General features: G+C 41.4%; 1 protein-coding gene across 1 annotated transcript in view; it reads right to left on the reverse strand.

Annotated features, from left to right (window-relative positions):
- ANTXR1 (ANTXR cell adhesion molecule 1) overlaps positions 1-24,364 on the reverse strand; it is a 261,306-nt gene that overhangs the window by 105,936 nt on the left and 131,006 nt on the right. Inside the window, exon 13 of the mRNA XM_007521257.3 lies at positions 6,829-6,924. Coding sequence (XP_007521319.1) covers positions 6,829-6,924 — 96 coding nt within the window. The remainder of the gene's footprint in view (positions 1-6,828; positions 6,925-24,364) is intronic.

Raw genomic sequence — 24,364 nt, forward strand, 5'->3', positions numbered from 1 at the left:
AAAGAGGGAGAGAGAAAGAGAGATACCTGTAGTATTGCTTCACAGCTTGTGAAATCTCCCCCTTGAAGGTAGGGACTAGAGGCTTGAACCCAGGTTCTACTCACATACTAAGCACTATAATCTAGTTAAAGGGATAAATACATATGTATGATGGAATGAGACATCCATTAAATATGTGAGTGCTATGCAAATCAGGTAAAGTTGAAACTGGTTTTCCCCAGGTGGGGAAAAGGCAGTCATGGAGATGAAGTGAACAGTGAGCTGGACTTTGAAGAGAGAACAATTATTGACAAGCACATCACTCCACATAAGTTAAGATGATGGAAACAATAAGAACAACACAGATCATGGTAAAAAAAAAAAAGTATATGGTATGCTTAAGGAGCCCCAAAGAACAGACTGTTCTTGAGAGGATTCTCCATCCACTGAGTTATTCAATAAGCTGAGATTTATTAAGTAATAGTTTTACATCAGGCACTATATTATCCTCTGGGGAATAACAACTCTAGCTTGTAACAATTTATTTCTTTTATATATATATATATATATATTTATTCCCTTTTGTTGCTCTTGCTTTTTTATTGTTGTAGTTATTACTGTTGTTATTGATACCGTTGTTGGATAGGACAGAGAGAAATGGACAGAGGAGGGGAAGACAGAGAGGGGGAGAGAAAGACAGACATCTGCAGACCTGCTTCACTGCCTGTGAAGGGACTCCCCTGCAGGTGGGGAGCTGGGGTCTCAAACCGCGATCCTTATGCTGGTCCTTGCGCTTTGTGCCACATATGCTTAACCTGCTGCACTACCACCTGACTCCCTGTAACAGTTTATTTCTAAAGAGCAAGACTGACAAGTAAAGAGACAATTATAGTAGCATGCTCGGTGCTCTGAAGGGAGAAGGTGCATGGTGCTAAGGGAGTCTGTGCATAGGGAGGAAGGAGAAGGTAAGAGAAGCAGGTTGCTATCAGGTTGGGCTTGATCTGCAAATGTGTATTAAGGAAGTTGAAGTTTATTTATTTATTTATTTGCCACCAGGATTGTCTCTGAGGCTTGGTGCCTATATGAAAAATCTGCCTCTCAAGGTGGCCATTTTTTCTTTCCTATTCCCTTTTATTTGGTAGGATAGAGAGAAATTAAGAGGGGGGATAGAATGGGAGAAAGAAAGAGAGACACCTGCAGCACAGTTGCACTGCTTGTGAAGTTCCCTCCATCCCCTTCAGGCAGGGATAAGGGTCTTGAACTCAGGGTCCTTGCACTCAGGGTCCTGTGCACTCAAGTGGGTGTATCACCGCTCAGTTCCCCCCTTTAAAAAAAGAAAACTTCTCTCAACTGAAAGTGAAAAAGACTAAAAGAATCGTTAGGTAGTTATTGCAACAGTTCAGGTGGGAGATGCAGAACCCCAGACTAAGAAAATGTCATCTATTCATTTATCACCCAGCTCTTAATAAGCTACTAGTGAGTACAAGCATTATACATGTGCTAGGTGGAGTACTGAGGGATGTGGAAGATAAGATGGAGTGTGAGAGAAGAGGATGTGCTGTAGGCACTCTGATGGGAGATAAGACCAGGAGTGATAGAAGTAATCACTCCACAATCTCTAGCTTGGGCAGCTCAGAGGACAGTGACACATTCACTGATAAAGAATTTGGGGATAATATGATGAGTTTAATCTGGGGTCTGTGGAAGATGAAAGACTTGCATGTGAGATGTCCACTGGGTCCCTATGCTAGTGGTCTGCTCTTCTGGAGCCCAGGCCAGTGGTTGGTGGTTACTTTAAGTATTCATTACTATTGAAATCATAAGAATTAATGATATTGCTCAGGGATAATTTATAGAGAAAGGTCAAGATAATCCTGGAGAAAAAGAGGGAACAAAGAAAGAAGAATTTATGAGTGAGACAGGGAGAACCAAAAAATAGAGATACAGGAGAAGAGTCAGCAGAAATTAGCTGAGAGAGAGAGACAGAGAGAGAAAGAGAGAGAGAGAGAAACCCTATTATCAGCAGAGTTCTCTTTGTTGTTCTCACGTGGTATCAGAGATTAAACCCTAAGTCTCAAGCTTTCAAAGTGGGCACTTTACCTCCTTGGTACTAACCTGGTTGTTCCATTTTTTTTTATTGTTGTAGTTATTATTGTTGTTGTTATTGATGTCGTCGTTGTTGGATAGAACAGAGAGAAATGGAGAGAGGAGGGGAAGACAGAGAGGGGGAGAGAAAGACAGACACCTGAAGACCTCCTTCACCACCTGTGAAGCGTTGCCTCTACAGGTGGGGAGCCAGAGGCTTGAACCGGGATCCTTATACCGTTCCTTGTGCTTTGCGCCACATGCGCTTAACCTGCTGTGCTACCGCCCGACTCCCGTGGTTGTTCCATTTTAAAATGCTCTTTATGAGCATTTAAATAGTGACCTGAGTTCTTGTACTTATACTGTATATAGCAGAGACAAATCTCACTGTATTATGGGGAACTTTCTGTTTTCTGGCCATTCCCATCACTGAGATGCAGCTATGTTTTCAGGCCATGAACTATTTCCCATCCTTGGGTCAGGGTAGGCAGAGTGATGGAGAACCATGAGTTATAAGGATGCCCCCCCCCCCACCCCTGTGAATCTGAGAACTGCAATGATGTAAGTTGTCATTCAGGGAGAGAGGAAGTTCCTACATCTTCTGAACAAGAGTGCTTCGAGTGAGTGGGCACGTCTGACTTTCTCCTGTCCCCCTTCACTCGTGAGGAAGCAAGTGATCAGCAAGAAGTTTTGGGAACCAAATTTAGTAGTGGAGCCTTGGCTAGCCTTCAGAAATAGGGATAAGGGCAGATTTTATTGACATAAGCCATAAAATTAATCCCCACAGTCTTCCTAAGTAAGAAAAAAAAATATTTTTTGTGTGTATGTTGTGTGTGGCTCACAACCAGGTCAGCACCAGGGACTCACAAAATTAGATCAAATTAAGACATTCTAGTTGCTTCCCCAAAACAGTAATGTGGACAAATTCACTGAAAATTATTTCCTCATCACAAGGAAAAATGTAACTTATAAGATGATGAGTTATAACTAAACTTATTTTGATAATCATTTCACTATACATACATGTATCAAATAATTGTTATATATCTTAAACTTGTACACTGTTACATGTCAATTATATCTCCATAAAATGGGAAGGAGACATTTCTCATCAGTATGGTTAGAATACCATGTCTTGATATAAGAATATATTCCTACTATTGTAGATATTTACAGAGATCAGTGCATCACTCAGCTGGTTTTTATGCTGTACCAGGAACTGAACTCAGGGACACACACATGCAAAGCAAGCACTCTATATCTGAGTTCCCCTCCAGGGCCTATAGTAAATATTTTTAGATAGTAACAATAATGCACAATGTCCCTAGTCCAGCTTTCTACTTCTATTCTTAACTCTGACTCCATCTTCCCAGATAATATTCTTAGTTCACCTCCATGTTAACTATTAAGTTCAAGTAAAGTCATGGACTCCTAGAAACCTAAAATAGACTTCCTAGCTTCTTACCACCCTAAAATCCCTATTCTCATCTGCTCTATTCCTTCTTTCTGATTCCTATTTATTAAATATTTTGTCCAGCTTCATATCTTAACTGCCTTTTGGACATCAAATTGCAGCTGCTACTATGATTCCATTCTGAACTCCCTGGGTGGATGACCTCACCAGTGTGTCCAGGAACTTCACCTCTCCAGAGCTCTACCCCACTAGGAAAGATAGAAACAGGCTTGGGTATAGTTCATCCTGCCAATGCCCATGTTAAGCAGAGAAGCAATTACAGAAGCCAGAACTCCCACCTTCTGCACCCCACAAAGAATTTTGGTCTATACTCTCAAAGGGGGAAAAATGTTAAGGAAAGATGACCAGAGGGCTCTCAACTGCAATTCCATCAGGACCCAGAGAGAGAAGAAAAAAAAAGGAAAGACATTTGGAAGTAGTAATAGGTGTAGGTAAGACTTCAAAAGAAAAAGCAGAGCCATAGGAAAAAAAAGGGCATATGTGTGTTAGAAATAATAGTCAACTCATATCTGTGATCTTGGAAGAACCACTGCAGTTTTCAATGGAAGGAATGAGGACATAGAACTCTGTTGGTGGGAACAGTGTGGAATTGTTCCCCTGTTATATTGTAATTATGTAAACCAATATTAAATAACTAAAAAAGTAATGCACAATGTTTATTAAGCGCTATTTTAAGTACTGCATATAAAACTTTTTAAAAATCTTCATAATTGACCAATGAGATCAGAACTCTTCTAGTCTTCACTATACAAAAGAAGGAATACAGAGAGATAAAGTAACTTGCTTAGGATCACACAGCTAGTAAGTAGTGGAGTAAAAGTTGCCAGTGATAAAAAAATGATTTTAAATACTCACAGGGACTGAGTGAGCAAGAGTGATCATTACAACATTACAATAGAAATCTTGGTGTTTATAGTCAGGGAAACGATCCATGCTCCTACCCATTGCTTTCCTTAAGGGCTCACTGCATGATTCTTTCTCCACCCCCAAAGTCCTATATTTGCAAAATTTGCTTGTTTTCAAATCACCACAGAAAGCACTCTAGCTGTCTAGCTGACTCATGGTTTTTCTGCCCCTCACCCCAATAAAATGGTTGTGCTGTTGAAAGTATTTAAAACAACATTTAACTCTTGAGGCTGTTGTGGTAAACTTTTGTTTAAAAATCTTGGTGAGATTAGTCTGGTCTGGATTGCCCAAACTGATCTGAGCTCCTGTCTGTCCTAACCCCTCCTTGTGTACACACACACATACTCTCTTGTCTGCTACAAGTCATCTCTTTCTGTCAACACCCAGAGGCTTCTATTGGAGCAAGAGTCTCTTTCCAGAAGTCCCTGTCACATAGGACCCACATCCTGGATGCATTCCTCATCTCATTTATCCGTCACCTCTTTAAATTGGCATCTGGAGCCATTCCCCTCCTTGTCAAGTCTAGTGGTCTGTGGGTTTTCACTTAGCTCAGCTCTATACATGCAGCATTCTCTTGCACTGTAAGTTAGATGATGGAATCGTAGAGACAGAATGAAGAAAGCAGGCTCTTGCCTGGATAGGCTGGCCATCCCAATACTGAATTCTTAAGAGAATGAAGATGGATGGAATGGAAGATGTCAGTCAGCAGAGCAGCACTCACTCCAAACTCACCTGAGTTATAGAGTGGACATTCTAGTGTTGCATAAAGGCTGGGCATGAGTTAGACATGTGAGACCTAGTGCTTTCCTACTTTTATTCAGCTACTACTTTGGGTTTTTTTCTAATCTAGGAACCAAGGTATAGAAATGGATAAAACTGACACCTGTCCTGTGGGCATGGCAAGTCTGGTGCCTTATCCCAGGCCATAATCTATTTAGAGAAAGTCAGAACTGTGTGGTGGCTCCAGATGATGATGATGATGACGTGGAAGCAGGTTCTTACTGAACCTCACACCATGCTTAGGAACACAAGAAGGAAGGCTTATAAAAGTTTTCTGACCAGACTTCCCTGGGCAGACAACCCCACCAATATGTCCTGGAGCTGCGCTTCCCCAAAGCCCCGCCCCACCAGGGAAAGAGACAGGCTGGGAGTATGGATCAGCCTGTCAACGCCCATGTTGACTGGGGAAGCAATTACAGAAGCCAGACCTTCCACCTTCTGCACCCCATAATGTCCCTTGGTCCATACTCCCAGAGGGATAAAGAATAGGAAAGCTATCAGGGGAGAGGATGAGGAATGGAGTTCTGGTGGTGGGAATTGTGTGGAGTTGTACTCCTCTAATTCTATGGTTTTTGTCAGTGTTTCCTTTTTATAAATAAAAATTTAAAAAAAAGAAAAAAAAGAAAGAAAAGTTTGCTGAAAGTAGTAGAGGGCCACCCTTGACTGTTAAAAATAAAGAGACCCAGGAGTTGGGCAGTAGAGCAGTGGGTTAAGTGCACGTGGTGCAAAGCGCAAGGACCGGTGTAAGGATTCTGGTTTGGGCCCCCCAGCTTCAGGTGTCTATATTTCTCTCCCCCTCTCTGTCTTCCCTTCCTCTCTCCATTTCTCTCTGTCCTATCCAACAACGACAACAATAACTACAACAATAAAAAAACAAGGGCAACAAAAAATGAATAAATAAGTAAATATTAAAAAAATAAAGAGACCCAAGGCATTCTTTTAGATGGGCATGTTAGTTACTAAACACCAGAGTGATCTTAGAAGAATTATCAGCCGAGGCAACTCAGTAACTCTGAGTGACTCTGCTCACATGTGCATGCCATATCCATCTAATGGTTATGTAAACACCCTTTGCTTACAGTATTGTGTGGGTTATTACTTTTTTTAGTTGCCACTGAGGTTATCACTGGGGCTTGATGCCTGCACAAGGAATCCATCTCTACTGGCAACCACTTTCCCCTTTCCTTTTATTTAATAAGACAGAGACATTGGAAGAGGAGGAGGAGATAGAGAAGGAGACACTTGCTTCACCATTTGTGAAGCTTCCTACCTTCCCCGCAGGGGCTTGAACCCAGGTCCTTGCATATCCTGTGCACTCAACCGGGCGTGCCATCACCCAACCTCCCCTTGGATTCATCTTAAAACAGCAGAGCCATAACAGACATCCTAGCATCCCAGATGCTACTCAAAAGACCCATTGGAAATCTCATTCACCCCATATTGACACTGATTTGTTCCACTGATTTTTGTGTAGATTGTATAAACCATGTAAAGCTTGTCCTCAGCCTCTGTGTGGGCTTTTCTCTGGTTGTGATAACTCTGTATCATCCTTTGTTGAGTGGCTGGGGCTGTGAAAGGATGACGAGAGGAGCTGTGGCACTCACCACGGTGCAGCAGAGGGGCCAGAACCACCAGAGAAGCGCCAGGGCTAGAAGCAGGAACAGGATCAGCAGGGCTATTGCCAGGATGGAGCCATCAGACTGCAGGGTGGAGAGAGAGGATGATTAGTGGTGGGACAAGGCCATGTGTACAGCCAGCATGTGCACATGGGATGGGGAAAGACAAAATTACACCAGGATCTAAAACACTTGTCACCAGGAACCTTTTTTTTTTTTTGGTACCATCACAGAAAGGGAAATGAATCTTGAAAACACCAGAGGAAGCCAGGCACTGTTTTCCTTATCAGAAAGAAGAGGAATAAAGGGTACTTAGAAGTAGTAATAGGTGTGACCCTGGAAAGGACATGAAGGCAAGGACATAGAAAAAAGGGCAAAAAATATAGATCTAGCTCTAAACCCGTATCTGTGACCTTGGGAGAACTATTGCAGTTTCCAATGGAGGGGGGTGAGGACACTGAACTCTGGTGGTGGGAACTGTATGGAATCATAACCCTATTATCTTATAATTTTGTAAAGAAATCAGTCACTAAAAAAAAAAACCACACCTGTGGTGTTTATCCGCCGCCCCCCCCCCCCCCATCACCAGTTAAGGCTCAGAGAACAGTTTGCCAAGCAAATGATTGGAACTCTGCCTGGCATTCTGGGTAAGACATTCCATTTCTAGAGAAATGGATTTGCCTTTTCAGTGAGGCCTTTTCCTTTGAGCAATATTCTGAATGCCAATAAACCTTGCCAGAAGGAGCAGGCAGCTGTCTGGTCAACTGGGTGTTGAGGTGGCCCAACACTGCCTGTCTGCCTCTGGACTCAGGATAAGTCTCCTCAGGATGCAGCCTGTTCCCCTCAACCTGTTTACCTAGGAGCAAGTTGTGAGTGGCAAGGCTTAGAGCCTGCTTTTGGGGTGTGTGGTAGGTGGATGGATTCCAGGAAGCAGGGAGCAGAGCAAGCTGCTGCTGAACCTGGGAGGGAGGGGTGTGGTGGCTGAGTCAGATCCAAGCGAGGCAGACAAATTATACCCACTTTAAAACATGCCCAAGCCAGTCTTGAGAATAGGGATCACTGGTGTGACCTGAAATGTTATCAGCTTTTAGCAAGTAGAGGTTCCATTAAACATCAACACTTCATAGCTCCTGAGTCAAGCACACAGATTTAAGGCCCCCTGGCTGCTTACTTCCTTCTCAGTTGTAATACAAGTGGATGCAGTTTTCTGTTTGGGAGACTGAAGGACGTATTGTGGTCTGTATTAATTATCATAGGTACGCCTTCTGAGTACAGTTGGCAATTCTACTTTTGACTCAAGAAAACTGTCACAATGTTGGCACCTATAATGCCTGCAAGCACAGACTTCACACAAATAATCATAAAGGAAAACAGCTTGAATATTTAACCATTAGAGAATGACTAATAGCATATCATAGACGTACCATGCACTCAATACCCATGCAGATACTATAATTCAAATGTTTAATAACATAAGAAAACATTCTTGAAGTAATGAGTGTATCTGCAGATATATGTCCTAAGTGAATGAGAAAGATGGAGGGATAGTTGCTCCCATATTAATAGTGGTTATGCTGGTAATAAGTTTGTTGGTAATTTTCTTTTTATAAACCTGTTTCACTAAATAATAAGAATAAGAAAATAAGTTGTTGAAGTTATTCTTTGAAACTCTGTGCTGATGGCTCTCCTCTTTGGTGTCAGACTTCGCCTGGCTCAAGAACTCCTCCCCAGGGTCTGTGGACTTCCTGGGGACACAGATAGACTTAAGTGGATAGAAGACTTGTGACCCTTTTGAAGTCATAGCCATCTTTACTACATGTATCTTTAGGGGAGACCAATCATAGACATTCATGATCGGATTCTCAAAGCCTCCTTCCTCCCCCATTTGCAGAGGAGGAGTTGGGTGATCTGTCCAGGGTAACATAGAAGTTAACGACTGAGCTGGGACTTGACTCACTCCCATTCTGAATACACACTAGGGCCTATTGGAAACTGTTTAAAAGCAACTATTACTCCCTGGAATGCCTTTGACCAAAAATCCAGGGAACAAAACAGCCAGGCCCCCACCAAGCCAAGACTTGGGAATGCCAGATGTCTCCAAAAGAGCTGTAGCTTTCCAAGTGCAGGTGTAGGGTTAGGTGGCCAGGGCAGTGTGTGTGTGTGTGTGTGTGTGTGTGTGTGTGTGTGTGTGTGTGTGTGTGTGTGTAGGGGAGAAGGGAGCATGGGGCTATAAAGCCATGACTATGATAGAACAATTCTCGATCAAAAACACTTACTCATGAGCTGTGTCGGAGAGCTGTATTATTAGCCATGACACAAAGAAATCATATGTGTTTTACAACATGTTGCTAGTCAAGGACAACCTCTTAATCTCTCAGTCTTGAGTCTCTTTTCATCACATGGTACTGTCACAAAGCTGACATGAAGATAAAATGTGTTATATATGATTTACATAGACATGGTTGGGCCACTGGGATAAAAACTGTCTCATCAAATACTGAGCTATACAGCTTACCCTCCCTATACTCCCTAAGACAGCAACCATGGTGGGCATTTCAGATCATAAATCTGTTTGCACTTGGAATAATAAGTAGTTTTAGTTCCTGAGAGACTTATAAAGCACCAGTCTTTTAGTATTGAGCTATGATTTAGTAATGACTACAGACTACATTTATTCACATTAAGCACAATTTCCCATCTTTGATTTTATTTTTCACTTTAGACAGGAACTGAAGTAGAAAGGCTGATAAATTGTGGGGAGTTTTACTGCCTCTGGAAGAAGGAGGCTCCTTGTGAAATATAAAGAGTGAGGAAGCCCAAGAGGGGAGAGAGGAGACTTCTGCTCTTGAGAGATTTGCTGAATTCAACTAAACTATGTCTGACTTTTCTCCAGCCAGACTTTGTCTACCCCGAACCAAAGTGGAGGGGATTATGCTAAGAAAAATAACCCATAAGGAGACAGATACAGGATGACTTCACTCATCTGTGGGATTTAAGAAACAAAGCAAAGGAAAAGGTAGGATGAAAATATGACTAAACCCTTGGTCTATATCAGCAGATCTGAGGACACCAATGCAGAACTGGGGGTGGGAGGATTATTAAGTATCAGGCGCCCAGTGACTTCAGTGAAGGAATATGGCACATTGGTGATGGGTGAGGTGTATTGGTCAAGATTGGGGGAAATGTAATATTGTATCCCTGAGACACCAACTGTCTTGTGAAACATTTCAATGCTAAAAATGATGATATTAGTAATAATAATAATAACAATAATAACAACAATAATAATTAGTAATAACAACAACAACAATAATAATAATAAGCAACCACAATTTTCTCTGGTGGAGGGAAGCAGTGAGAAGGCACCAGAAGAGCGAAATACATGTGATCAGAATCTCCTGGAAGAACGTTCTTCTGCTCTGGAGACAATCCTCAGACACAAAGCCCACCCTCCTCCCTCTACCACACTGTGAACTGCCTGATTATCAAGGTGCTTATTATACAGTGCTTATTATACATCCAAGTTAAAAGAATCACCATGAAACAAAAGGCATGGACTTTGGATATTTCAGATTTCAGAACATTGGCAAAGGTTGGTATCATAGCAGAGCATGACTTCTCTTCCTTTGTTGATCTGGACTTTCAGTAATAAATCTTGTCAAGAGGGATTGATAACTCATGTAAGGATGGCTCTGTGTTCCTGTTGAGTGGACATCAAATAGGAAGTAGGAAAACTCATAAAATCTTCATTGTTTTGTACAAACGGTATTTGCCTCAAATATGAAGTCAGTTAAGTTATTCTAGATGAGATCAGGCTTGTTCAGGGTAGTTTAATTGTAGACCAGTGGATCATTCTAAACCAGTCCCTGTGCATCTTCACTGAGCCCCCTGATGAAGAACCCCACTGGGTACCAGGGAGCAGACTTTGTCAGTAGAGAAGCATGTGAAATGTTTGAGTCTATTCCATGTCCAGATCTGTGGCAGACTGCCTTGGCTTCTTGGGATCCGGCCTCCAACCTGCCCTGTTTCCCAGCTCAGTGGCTCACTGTTGGTGTACACTGTGCTGACTGCCACTGGCTTCTACTTGATTAGAGCCCAAGAGGGTCATAGGCTGACTGCTACTCAGTCTGACTGGCATGTGGGTATGGCATCTATTTTCCCTCTTCACCAATGTAAAGGGTATCCCGGCTTGGAGACACCCCCTCAGACCCAAGGCTATTTGGGAACATTTAGAATAGTGGCCCCTGTTAAAGGGTTGTGTCTGCTCAAGCTCCATACTAACCAGTTTCCATGCCTGCAAAGCAAAACAAAACACACATACACAGACGCACATGCTCTCTCTCTCTCTCTCTCTCTCTCTCTCTCTCCATACCAGGATGGGAAAGACTGAATCTGGGACATAAATGCACTTGATTTTAGGACATAAAGTGAGAGCAGAAGCCTACTTGCCTAGCAAACTGTTTCTGACACCCATCTTTCTGGGGCAGTTTCTACAGGTAACTCACCAGAACCTTCTAATGAAATTTCAGAGGGGAAAAGCAGTAGGTAAAGAACCGAGGATTGATTTCTATCTTGCTACTTTCCTAACAGCCTGTACAGCAACATGGGCTCTATTCTTATTTAAAAAGTGAAAACAAAGTTAAAAAAAATCATGATGGCCTTTTAATTTTACAAATTCTGGGCAGGGCCTAAGAGACATACACACAATCTGGGTTCAAACTCAAGCACCACATGGGAGTGCCCTGGCACTGGGGGGAGGGGCAGAGCTCTAGTCTATTCCCTCTCTTCTCTGTCTAAAGTGAAAAGAATGACAAAAGTTGGCCCAGGATCAGTGAAATTGTGCAAGTTCATGGTCCTAACACACACACACACACACACACACACACACACACACACACACACACACAATTCTGGGGAGGAGGTGTGGGATTTTAGGGTGTGTCCAGAGCTGAAAAGAAGTGCATGGTAAACCAAGTAGCCTAGGGCTGTGCTCCAGTCTTTGAGGATCTTTTGTTTTTTCCAACTAATAGCTTTATGCCTTTTTTTCTCCTGTCAAGCACTAGTGTGCTCACATAGAGGCTGCTGTTAAGCTTTCAGACACATACCAGTAAACAAGAGGGCAGGATGGCAGGATGAGCTCAGTCCCATCCTTCCTCTGGGAATTGGTTGTTAGGATGACCTCTGAAGGCTGCCTGGCTTGAAAAGCCAAATTCCTGCACCAAGGCTTTCTTTACTGTCTTCCAGTCTCCACTCCCAAAATGAGGACGTCCTTTTTAAGACAAGGAGGCCTTATTTCTAAGCACATCAATTTGGAAATGTGAATAGTGACAGCATCTCCTACTTGGTGTTTTTTTTTTTTTTTTTTTTTTTGTAATTGTGGATTTCTGATGCACAAAATGGGGGAAAGAGGGGTCCTATCTGTGGTGTATCAGAGAAAGAATGGGGGCTGGATGTAAGAGTATCCAGCAGGGCTGCTCCTTTCTGTTGTGTTTGTGGGTTTCCATGATAAAGGGAGGAGGATAAAACTGACAGGGTTTTGTAGAGGACTGGGAGAAGCTCATCTTAAAGAGACTGTGCAATTCTCAATTTCAGAGTTGGTTTGGACTAGATTTCGCTTGATGTCCACAGTGCATGAAGTATCTTCAGTGCAGCCTGGGCACCTTTCATTAAAGAGGAGCCATCTCCCCCTCACCTGTATTTCCTTATACATTTAGAGCACCATGTGTGCAACCCAGGCTTTTCTCCACCCCTGTCACTCATTCAAAATAATGAGGCCAGTGTAAGCTTGCTGGAAGCTGCTCTCTGCCTTTCTCTTTGGAGCCTGTTGCCCATGAGGAGAGGTTGTCCTCTTCCGCTTTCTGAGACAAGTTTTGAGGGAGCTGGTGCTTACAGACTTATAGAGGGTTACTACAAGAAAAACACCACCAGAATGCACACGCAAAATAATAAGGTCTCTTCCCAGGGCTTTAGAAGGGACTGGTTCAAGTGCATATGCTCAAAGCTTAAGTTTTGTCCACTTGTCTGTCTGTAACTCTGCTCCTGGCTATCAGGCCCAGGCCTGGGATGCATTGGATCGACCTTCTCGTGGTGCATCCGTGAGTACCCTTTCATTGGGGAAACTGACGATCCTTCCTAGCCAACTGAATCCACATGGATCCCAGTCACTTTCAAAGCCAGCAACAAGCAGCTCCTGACAGCTTTCAACCTGACCTGTTGACTGGCTACGGAAGAAGGGCAAACGCTAGAAGAAGAAGGCCCAGGCCTGTGACGAGGCTGGTAAATCTATTCAGTTCTGAAGTTCAGTTTCTAGTCCATTTGCTGCTACACTTACAGTCTCCAGCTCACAGAAGTCAAGGCAACACGGAGGCTTTACTGTATCAATTTTAGGCGTGTAATTTCCATTTGTTCACTTGTTTTATTGTCTTCAGTGCAGTGACTGGATTTGGATGGGCCTGGTAACTGTATCTTGCCAAGAGTATGCACTAATTATTAACAAAGGGGTTCTGAGTTCCCTCACTTACGGTTTGCCACAGTCTGTGTTAGGTTTTGCGGACTCAGAATCTTAAACACAGAAGGATTGAAGAATCTTGATCCCTTTACATTGTTTAACATAAAAAATGAATTAGCTAGTCTATTCTGCCACATTGAAGGGCTATTAACTATACTCTGCCAAAATATGACAAAAAAAATCACTGGTGATCCATTAGAGCTTCTTAAAAACTGGCAGTACTATTTCCTGGGTTCAGTGGTAGATGATGGGGCCACAGGCACTCGAGTGCATGGCAAGGTGAACCTGCTATGCTATGAGATTTCCCATGGCCCCTCCCCCCTTCTTATAGCTCTACTCTTGGACCTTTTGTTTATGGCATTGATGAGGGTGTCCTTGAAACACTGTTAGGAAGCTCGCAGGGGGAAGAGATACTTTTTCTTTTTTGGTGTAGGGCTTCATTGCTCTGGACTAACTTTTTCAGCTAGAGAGACAGAGGGAGAGAGGGAAAGACACCTGAATCTCTGCTCAGTATATTGAATGGTAGGACTAAAACCTGGGATGTGTGCATAACAAAACAGGCACCTTCCCAGATGAACTAGATTGCTGGTTCTAAAAGAGACCCAGTTTAACTGGCAGCACTGGTCTTGGGATCTCCTGCTTGATCTCAGTGTCAAAATAGGAATTCCAGGGAGAGGGTAATGCGCAGAGATAAAGGGACCAGGAACATCTTGACTAGTCCTACTCATGGGAACCCCTGTGAGTAGTCAGAGGAGTGTCCATCTTGGCAAATCAGTTGGAGGGCTCCTTACTGTTGCCCTCCCCTTCACCACCATTCTACCTCTCCACCCTCAGCATTAGGCTGCTTTTATCTTTCCTGCCCAGGGCAGGGGCTGGCTCTTGGGAGGTGTCACATTCCTGTGCTCTGAAGTGGAATTTAGAATCCTCCTCAGCAGCTGGTCTGACCTCTGTTCCTTGCCCAGACAAAACTGGCAGAGTACAGGCAAGTTTTATTTTGAAAGATGAAATTTATGTCATTTTATAGCTGCCGAGAAGTTCTTGATGGACAAGCCCAGAGTCCAAAATTCTCTCCTGGAGCTTGTATGTCGTGACTATTATTTCTGAAAACAGTTTTAGATATTACCTAACAAATCCATTCACCAGCATTTTGTTGGAAATCTATTCCCTGGCCTCTCTGATAGCACTATCCCAACCTCCTTTCTTCTACCTGACTATTCTTTGTCCTTTTCAAAATTTTTAAAAAATTATCTTTATTGACTTATTTATTGAATAGAAACAGCCAGAAATTGAGAGAAAAGGGGGTGGTAGAGAGTGAAAGAGACAGAGAGACACCTGCAACACTGCTTCACCACTCACAAAGCTTTCACAAACTGCATGGCATGGAGTCATCTCTTTAAGATGTTACTCTGTTAGCTTTGCCGTGTCTACAAGCTCTTTAACCATCACTGTGTGCAAATGTTCTTTTGAAAACATATTTTAAAAATCTCTTTATTGGGAAGAAAATATTGACTTACAACACAGCTGTGTCATATGAGTACAGTTTCCTGACCCCTACTGCTGTGTCTGCAAACCACACCACAGTGCACTGTGTCCCCAATACCCTCTCAACACCACTCCCTCCACCCTAGTCCCACCACCCCCTTTCTTTAGAGTTCTTGGATCTGCTGCAATAGACCACAGCTAGTCTCAGTTTCACAAGAAAGGAAAAATACAGTGTGTGAGGTTTTTCTTTTTTCCTTGTTTGTGTTTTTTTTTTTTTTCTTCAGAGCACTCTGGCTTTCAGCAGTGCCGTGGATTAATCCTAGAACCTAACAGCCTCAGGCATAAAAAGTCTCTGCATAATCATTATGCTATCTCTACCACCACCCCCCCAAATGTTGTTAGCATTTGAGAAATTGATGAAATTAATACATCCCCCTCCTTTGAAAAGTACATGTTGATTTTTGCATATCGGTTTACAAGTTTTGATTAGAACTTCAGGGGTTCAATCAAATCCCCAGAATGCAGTTATGGACCCTGAGCTCAGGTGCATGGGTCCTTAACCCACAGAAGTCCTTTCTCAGTTAGAGCTCTTTTATTTCTCACAGGCTCTCCTCTCATCACCTCCCTCCTTGCACTGTGTTGTGGTATAGCTAAATAGCACAAGATTCTCTGAGAATGCCTCACCATTCTCTTATAATACTCATCTCAAGACACCCTCCCTCCCTCCCTTCCTTCTTTCCTTTCTTTCTTCCTTCCTTCCTTCCTCTATTCCCTTTTTCTTCCCTCCTCTCCCCTTCCCTTACTTTTCTTTCTTTTTTCCACCAGAGCACTGCTTAGCTCTGGCTTGTGGTGGTTGGTATTAATTCTGGGACTTTGGAGCCTCTGGTATGAGAATTTGGTGCCCTTGTTGTTTTTATTATTGTTGTAGTTATTACTATTGTTGTTATTGTTGTCGTCGTTGTTGGATAGGATAGAGAGAAATGGAGAGAGGAGGGGAAGACAGAGAGGAGGAGAGACCTGCAGACCTGCTTCACCACCTGTGAAGCGACTCCCCTGCAGGTGGGGAGCCAGAGCTCGAACCGTGATCCTTATGCTGGTCCTTGCGCTTTGTGCCACGTGCGCTTAACTTGCTGTGTTACTGCCCGACTCCTGAACTGGACTTTTGAATAAGAAAAAGATGATAATACAAATTCAAATGCATTATTTTTTAAAGATTCTACTTACTGGGGGTCGGGCGGTAGCGCAGCAGGTTAAGCACACGTGGCACTAAGCGCAAGGACCAGCGTAAGGTCCCTAGTTCAAGCCCTTGGCTCCCCACCTGCAGGGGAGTCGCTTCACAGGTGGTGAAAGCAGGTCTGCAGGTGTCTATCTTTCTCTCCCCCTCTCTGTCTTCCCCTCCTCTCTCCATTTCTCTCTGTCCTATCCAATAACGATGACATTAATAACAACATCAATAATAACTACAACAACAATAAAAAAGGACAACAAAAGGGGGAAAAACAAAATAAAAAAATTAAAAAAAAGATTCTACTTACTAACACAAAATGGGGGGGGGGAAGGGATGGAAAGTGAAAAAGGGAGGGAGAGAAAAAAGAGAGGAGAGAAAAAGAATTCTAGAGCATCACTATGGAACAGGAGATGTAGGGGATCAAACTCTGGATCTCATGCTTCCAAGTCCAGTGCCTTACTCACTGCACCACTTCCTGGGTCCCCTAGTTCATTCTTTTGTTAATATGTGGACTCCATATCTACCTTATCTGATCTAACCTATCTATCTATCTATCTATCTATCTATCTATCTATCTATCTATCTATCTTTACCAGAGCACTGCTCAGCCCTGGCTTATGATATTGTCAGGGATTGAACTTGGGACCTCAGAGCCTCAAGCATGAAAGTCTTTTTTGTGTAACCATAATGTGAAGTTTAGATAAATTACTCCACCTCTCAATCTTTCTTCTCTCTGTATATGAAACTAAGATAATTCCTAATGCCCAGAATTGATTTGACATTTTTATATATGTGGGGTGTAAAGACTCTGGCACAAAGCCATCTTTTAGTAAGTTCCAATTCTCTTTTTATTCTCTCTTGCTTCTATGCCATGCTTCTGGTGATGTGTCTACAGTTGGCCTGAGTAGATAAATCTGAATCCTGTGAACAGCCTTACACTAACCCTGAATGGAGCTACGGTATTAGCTACTGTCACCTGGGTGGTCCTCAATCACACATTTGGTGACCACAGGCCCTCCAATTGCCATTCTAGTGTTGAGCAGGGGAAACTCAAGTGGGTTTTCCCGTGACAAATTGAATAACTACCATCAAACATTAATGAGGACAAGAGAAACACAGTTAAGCATTATGACTCATTCTTGCTACCTGAGAGACAATCTGGGCTAGAAATAGTAATGAAATAGATGGAAACTGAAGACATCAGGTTCTTAAATCTATGAAACAAGCAATATAGAAAAATATTGCATGAGAATTACCTAAGCCCTTGTAGAATGCTTTAACAAACAGTAACAAGATGGTTCACGTAGTGAACACATCAGAACTCCCACGTCCAGATGAATCTAATTCCCTCTCAACTTGTGAATTCAAACCCTAGAGACTCTCCAGTAATCTAGCCATTGCTCAAAGTAATTCTGAATCACCTCCCTTGAAATTGTTTTTTTTTTAAATATTTATTTATTCCCTTTTGTTGCCCTTATTGTTTTATTGTTGTAGTTATTACTGTTGTCGTTGTTGGGTAGGACAGAGAGAAATGGAGAGAGGAGGGGAGGATAGAGGGGGTAGAGAAAGATAGGCACCTGCAGATCTGCTTCACCACCTGATAAGTGACTCCCCTGCAAGTGGGGAGCCAGGGGCTTGAACCGGGATCCTTACGCCGGTCTTTGCACTTTGCACCATGTGCGCTTAACCCGCTGCACTATCGCCTGACTCCCGAAATTGTTTCTGAAATCAATTTGTAGATCACAAAAAGAAAATTTATACCTTCTTAACATGCTTTGCTTTTCACCAAGGAGGTTAGGAGCTTGATAACCCACCACCCAGTAAACAAGTTTCCACAACTTTTGAGTTTGTTTTCAAGTCAAATGACAGTGATATTCCTTTATTAACATTTTAAAATTAACTTATTTTATTTTGATTAGAGACGTACTGAGGAAACAATACAGAAAAAGAAAGAGACCGGAGTACTGCTTAGCGCTGGGTTATAGTGGTACTGAGGATTAAACCTGAGACCTGAGAGCCTTGGGCATAAAAATCTACTGTTTCTCTATAGAAAGGATATTCAAGTAACATGCTTCAAAGTCAGGTAAATTTTAGAGCAGTGGTGTATATAAGATAGTTGGAATCATGACTGCATGAGAAAGTTCAGGATTTTCCATGTAAATACTTTGGAAGAGCAGCAATCATTTGGGTGTATAAGTCCTAGTTTGCTATAAATACTACTACTTTATTAAGCTGAGGAGCAATTGAATTGATAGAGAATTGGACTTACATGTGTGAGGTTCCTGGTTCCACTCCCTGAGCCACATGTGCCAGAGTGGTGCTCTGATTTGTCTTTCTCCCTTTCATGTGAGATTTCCTCCCTCTCTCTCATATGTTATAAGGCCTTTTAAAAATATTACTACTTTCCTGACTTATATGAATAGTACTGTGAGCTGACATGTGTATGTGAGTAAGGGAATATTGATGGCACACACTACGAACTCAAGTGTGATGGATGGCCAACCTAGCATCATCTTGGTTTCTTGTCATCTTAGGCCAGTAAAGAGATTCCATGTCTTTCTCTACAGTGAATGTGACAGTAAGGAAAGCTTGGACTTATTCAGTGTTTTCCTTTCTCTCCATAAAATGCATAGTACTTGCTAATCAAGACCAGTTCGTAAGAGAATAATCCAGGCAAGATGGAGCTCATCAGCTCCTGTGAGTGGGCTGTTGAAAGAGGACTGTAGAAAGAGTTATTAAGTAGTGTTTGAAGACTATGAAACTGGAGGAGAAAGGAAGATTTCTTATTTTATTTTTTAGTTCTTAGATAGACTGGTTCACTTGCCTTCATGTCACTTTATTTAATGAACATGCTCTATTGATCTTCCTGAGTATATCTCATTTATTAATTGGCATAATTACTATCAACTGTTAGTAAACAGACGTACCTACTATACGTTGATGGTTGTTGCATTAGATTATGAACCTGAAAAGACAGAAGCCATGTCTGTGATTGGGAGGCACCCCATCCAGATAGATGCTTACCAGTGATGACATGACAACTGATGCTTAAAATGATGTCTTTTGGCTGGGGAGACAGCATAATGGCTATGCCACATGACTTTCATGCTTTAGGCTCTGAGCCCCCAGGTTCAATCCCCAGCACCACCATAAACCAGGGCTGAGCAAGCAGTGCTCTGGTTAAAAATATGGGGTCCTGGGGGAGTTGGGCAGTAGTGCAGGGGGTTAAGCACATGTGGCGCAAAGTGCAAGGACCGGTGTAAGGATCCCAGTTTGAGCCCCCAGCTCCCCACCTGCAGGGGAGTTGCTTCACAGGCAGTGAAAGCAGGTCTGCAGGTATCTTTCTCTCCCCCTCTCTGTCTTCCCCTCCTCTCTCCATTTCTCTCTGTCCTATTAAACAACAATGACATCAATAACAACAACAACAATAATAACTAGAACAACAATTAAAAACAAGGGCAACAAAAGAGAAAAATAAATAAATAAATAAATAAAAAATTTTAAAAAGCCTGGGGTCCTGATGTTATGATGGTAGTAAAGGCCTTAGGTTGAAGGAGAGAGAGTCTTGCAGAGACACATATTATTAGGATTTGAGAGGTTGTAGCTATGCACCAACAACTGTATTGTAAACCATTAATCTTTCAATAAAGTGGAAAGCAAAAACAAAACAGAAGAACAAAACAAAAAAGAAGCCAAAATGTCTCTAAACTGAATAATAGGTTATCAGCATTGATTTTTAAAACATGCACTCAGCAGTATGAGACACAGAAAGATGAACAAGGTCAGTCTCCAATCCTGGACGATGTTACCACTATCCACTTAGAAAATCAGAGTCAGAGGGCTTACTCAGAGGCTCAGTCAGGTTTTGTTCAGTTAAACTCTAAGTGATGCTACTACACACTGTAGTGCTTTAGCTGAGAACAGAAGGAATTCAGGAGGCCTTCCAAGGTCAGTAAGGGATCGTGGGGCAGGTTGGTCCAAAAAAGCACTGAGCAGGCTTTGCAGTCATAGTGAAATTTAGACAGGGAGCAGGCTTTTACAACAGGAAATGTGGCAAAAGGTTTAGGAGTAGAAATGAACATGACTTCATTTAGAATGAAGAAATGTAAAATACATGTCTGATTTTTTTTTCTCTCTCTCCCTATATATTTTTTCTTTGTGGAACAAGGGTCTCATTTGTGTGATGTCACTGCTTTGGGTTGCATTTGCATTCAGATAGAAAGAGAAACATTGTCTCTCTCTCTCACACACACACAGAGAGAGAGAGAGAGAACAGAGAGAGAGAGAGAGAGAGAGAGAGAGAGAACAGAGAGAGAGAGAGACCACAGCACCAAACCTTTCTCTTCTTCTTCTAGCGTTTGCCCTTCTTCCGTAGCCAGTCAATAGCGTCAGGTTGAGCCTGATGTCTGCTTGTTGCTGGCTTTGAAAGTGACTGGGATCCATGTGGATTCAGTCGGCTAGGAAGGATCGTCAGTTTCCCCAATAAATGGGTACTCACGGGATGCACCAGACCTTTCTCTGATGCTGCAGCACCTCCCATGTGGTACTGGGACTTGCACTTGGGCCATGAGCATAGCAAAGCACACGTCTTATCCACTGAGTCATCTCTATGCTCTCTCTCATTTTTTAAATTTATACATATGTGTGTGTGTGTATATGTATGTATATATATATATATATATATATATATATATATATTTTTTTTTTTTTTTACCAGAGCACTAATCAGCTCTGGTAAAAAAATCCCCTGGTAGCAGGGGATTTGAACTTGGAACTGCGCCTCAGGCAAGAGAGTCTCTTTGTATAACCATTATGCTACCAACCCCCCATCACCAAATATTTTTCTTTGTTGAAGATCAGTGTATTAATAACATTTGAGATCAGTCAGTAAAGGTCAACTGAAGTTGCCAGGTTGGACTCAATCATGAACAACATTTGATAGATGTTTATTTTGGCTGACTTTTTGTGCCTTCTAAATACAGTCTTGAAATCTTGAACTTCATAGATTTTCTTTTAAAAATAATATGTATTTATTTGCCTATTTATTTATTTGCTAGGACAGAGGGAAATTGAGATAGCTGAGTGGAAATAGAAAGGGAGAGAGACACCTGTAGCACTGTTTTACTGCTAGTGAAGTTTCTCTCTTATAGGTGGAGACTGAGGGCTTGAACCTGGGTTCTTGTGTATTGTAATGTGTGCACTCAACTAGGTGTATCACCACCTAGTCTGCTAGGTTGTCTTTTCTAAGTCTATAAATTTGGACAATGCAGGTACAAAACAATTACCTTATCTGTACATTTCATTCTCCCTTGGACTGAAAATAGAGTAGTTTTCTTATGTGTAGAGGAATCCCAGGAATATTTTACATTAATTCAAGTGATTTTTAATTAAAAAATAAATAAAACATTAGCTCCATTGCTTTAGGCAGATGAAACCAACATCTGTTCTATCAGCCAGAGTAATCGTAAAAGAATGCTAGTGATGTATTATTGCCTGTGTCACTGACTGACTCTTCTTTTTGAAATTATATTTGAAATTATATTGCTGACCTTTGAGTTTCCCTGAGTCCCAAATAACTGTGAGAAACTGGTTACTTGGCCAAAGGAAAGGTGTTTGTAAACTGTTGTGGGTTTTTGCCATTCTGTAGAAAGTAGAGCAAAGAATATCTGCTCTTGGGGAGTATAAACAATGTAATCCCCCACTGTTCCAAATACTATTTTGAGAAGAAAAATAAACATAACACCCTTGGACAACTTGTCATTTGATGAAATGTGACTGTAAATTGCCAACCAGGACAGTACAGTCTGGGTTTGGTTGCTATTTCTTCCAATTCTTTGATAGCTTAGTATACCAACTTTGTCAATTTTAGGCCACTTAAAGAATCAACAATTATTTTAGTGTTGGCAGAAAGGAGATCTTCTGAGACTCTCTCTGCAATTTGGTCCCTGTGCATAGTGCTCCCATGTGAGTGGCCAGAAGTCTGAACCCAGATCTGTGCACATGGTAAAGTGTGCACTCTACTGAGTGGACTACTTTGTTACATTTTTTTTTTTCTTGTAGCTTTTCTCTTATGTCTATTTTTCAAGCTTTCTGTATCCTTACATTTTGCTGAACATATATCTTATTGGCATACGGTAGCAGATGTTCTAAATAATTTCTGTTGATTTGTGCTTTTCCTTTTTAAATATTCAATAACACCTTATGGAGGAAATGTTGATTCACACAATTGTTGTTGTCACAGGGGTACAGTTACACATTTCCTCTTGGTGGGTGCGAATATACTTCACCCTCGAACGAACTGGCGTCCTCCACCACAGGTGATGTGTACTTTTTTAACTGGTGATCTTGGTCCATTATATTTATCTTGGTTATGAATCACAACCATAAGGATTATAACCATAAGGATTATATGCATAGTTTCTAAACATAAATGATACTGAACTATCCCCTCTTTTTCTTTTCTCATGAACTCTCAAGACAAAGAAATTTCAAACGTAGGGTAAACATTTTTTTTAAATGATTCAAGATAAAAATATTGAAAGTTAATTGCTCAAACATCCAGGGAAAGCAAATCAGCATGAATTCTCCAAAACATTTAAAAATTTATGTTTTATGTAGACTTATTAAAATAGAGAAGTTGTCAATCTGTTTTTGCTCAGTTCATAAATAACATTTGAGATCTCGGCTCTGCATTCTGTTATTCGTATGGTCTTTTGTGTTTAGTAATGATAGTATAAGAAGTCATAGTTCCTGGGAGTCGGGCAGTAGCATAGTGGGTTCAGTGCAGGTAGTGCAAAGCGCAAGGACCAGTGTAAGGATCCCAGTTCGAGCCCCCAGCTCCCCACTTGCGGTGAAGCAGGTCTGCAGGTGTCTATCTTTCTCTCTTTCTCTCTGTCTTCCCCTCCTCTCTCCATTTCTTTCTGTCCTATCCAACAATGACAACATCAACAACAATAATAACTATAACAAGGGCAACAAAAAGGGAATAAATAAATATTTAAAAAATAAAAAAAGAAATCACAGTTCCTTTAGTTATCATCATCATCATCATCATCATAATAATAATAATAATAAGCTATGACATTGTTAAAGAAGACCTTGAATAAGTATGACTAGGTAAAAAAAAGTAAGTGGAGATTTGTAATTAGCATAAAAATTGTAAAAGGAGGTTATTTGAAAGCAAATGGTTTTCAGGAGGAGCTTTAAATATACTGGTATAAAACATAATCTTGTATGAGGCAGAAGTTGGCCAATTTGAATCATACAAAGAGATACTGTCTTTAGTGTCACCAAAAAAAAATCTCTTAGATTTATTTTTAAAATGCAAGAGCCAAATACACTAGTTGTATTGTATACGAGTGACAATGTTTATCTTACTCCTTCACTAGGATGCTTTTAGTTTTAGAATTATATACTTCTGGGTTTGGAAGGAGTCTGAAAGTTTTTCTACTAGTCCAATTGCCTGTCTGACCTATGAATGGCATTTACGTAAGTTGCCATGTTGTGCTTGAATACACCCATTCCTGGGAGTTGACTCCTACATGAAGCATCCTGAGCTCTGGGCTGTCTACCAACCTATGCTAGTCCTTTGGTCTAGACAAAAAGGCAGAAGCACATATCTCAGGACAACTATTCAAATACTAAAATGACCATCAAGTATGATTTTATGTTTTCATATGAAAGAGCCCTAATTTATAGGCTATTCTTTATAATTTGCCATATTCAGTAATAAGTTTCATATCTTCAATTTCTCTGACCTCTCATTTGTCCCTGGCATTGAATATAATGCTGGAATGGGGATTTTTTTTCCTTCACCCAGTTGAGAAAGTTCCATCCTTTACTTATTCTTAGATTCCTTTCTTCTGTTAATTCAACCAGGAGTCAGAGTTGCTTTAGAGACCAAATTACTTTGCAAGATTCTTACAGAGTCTCAGCACTAGTGCAAGGAAATTAATATTGAGTATCTTCTTTCTACCAACTCCTGTGCCAGCCATTAAAAGTTTGTTATCTTAGATAAGAACCAGGATTTTAGCCATATTAATCTTATCCCAAAGTCTATGCTTGTTTCTTATTACTTTCTCCAACTAAGTCTTTCTTCTGAGTTTGCTACATCTTTCAAAGGACATATTACCTATAGTTATAGCAATAGTAAACACCACATTTTAATGGGCAAAATATGAAATATTAATGCATCATGTGCAACTCCAGGACAGTGTATTGGCCCCTCTAGATGTAAAATTTATTCAGCGGTCAGGTGGTGGTACATTTAGTGGAGTGTATATGTTACAATGCATACAGTTTGGGTT

This window comes from Erinaceus europaeus, chromosome 3 (genome assembly GCF_950295315.1).
Source record: "Erinaceus europaeus chromosome 3, mEriEur2.1, whole genome shotgun sequence".
NCBI lineage: Eukaryota > Metazoa > Chordata > Mammalia > Eulipotyphla > Erinaceidae > Erinaceus > Erinaceus europaeus.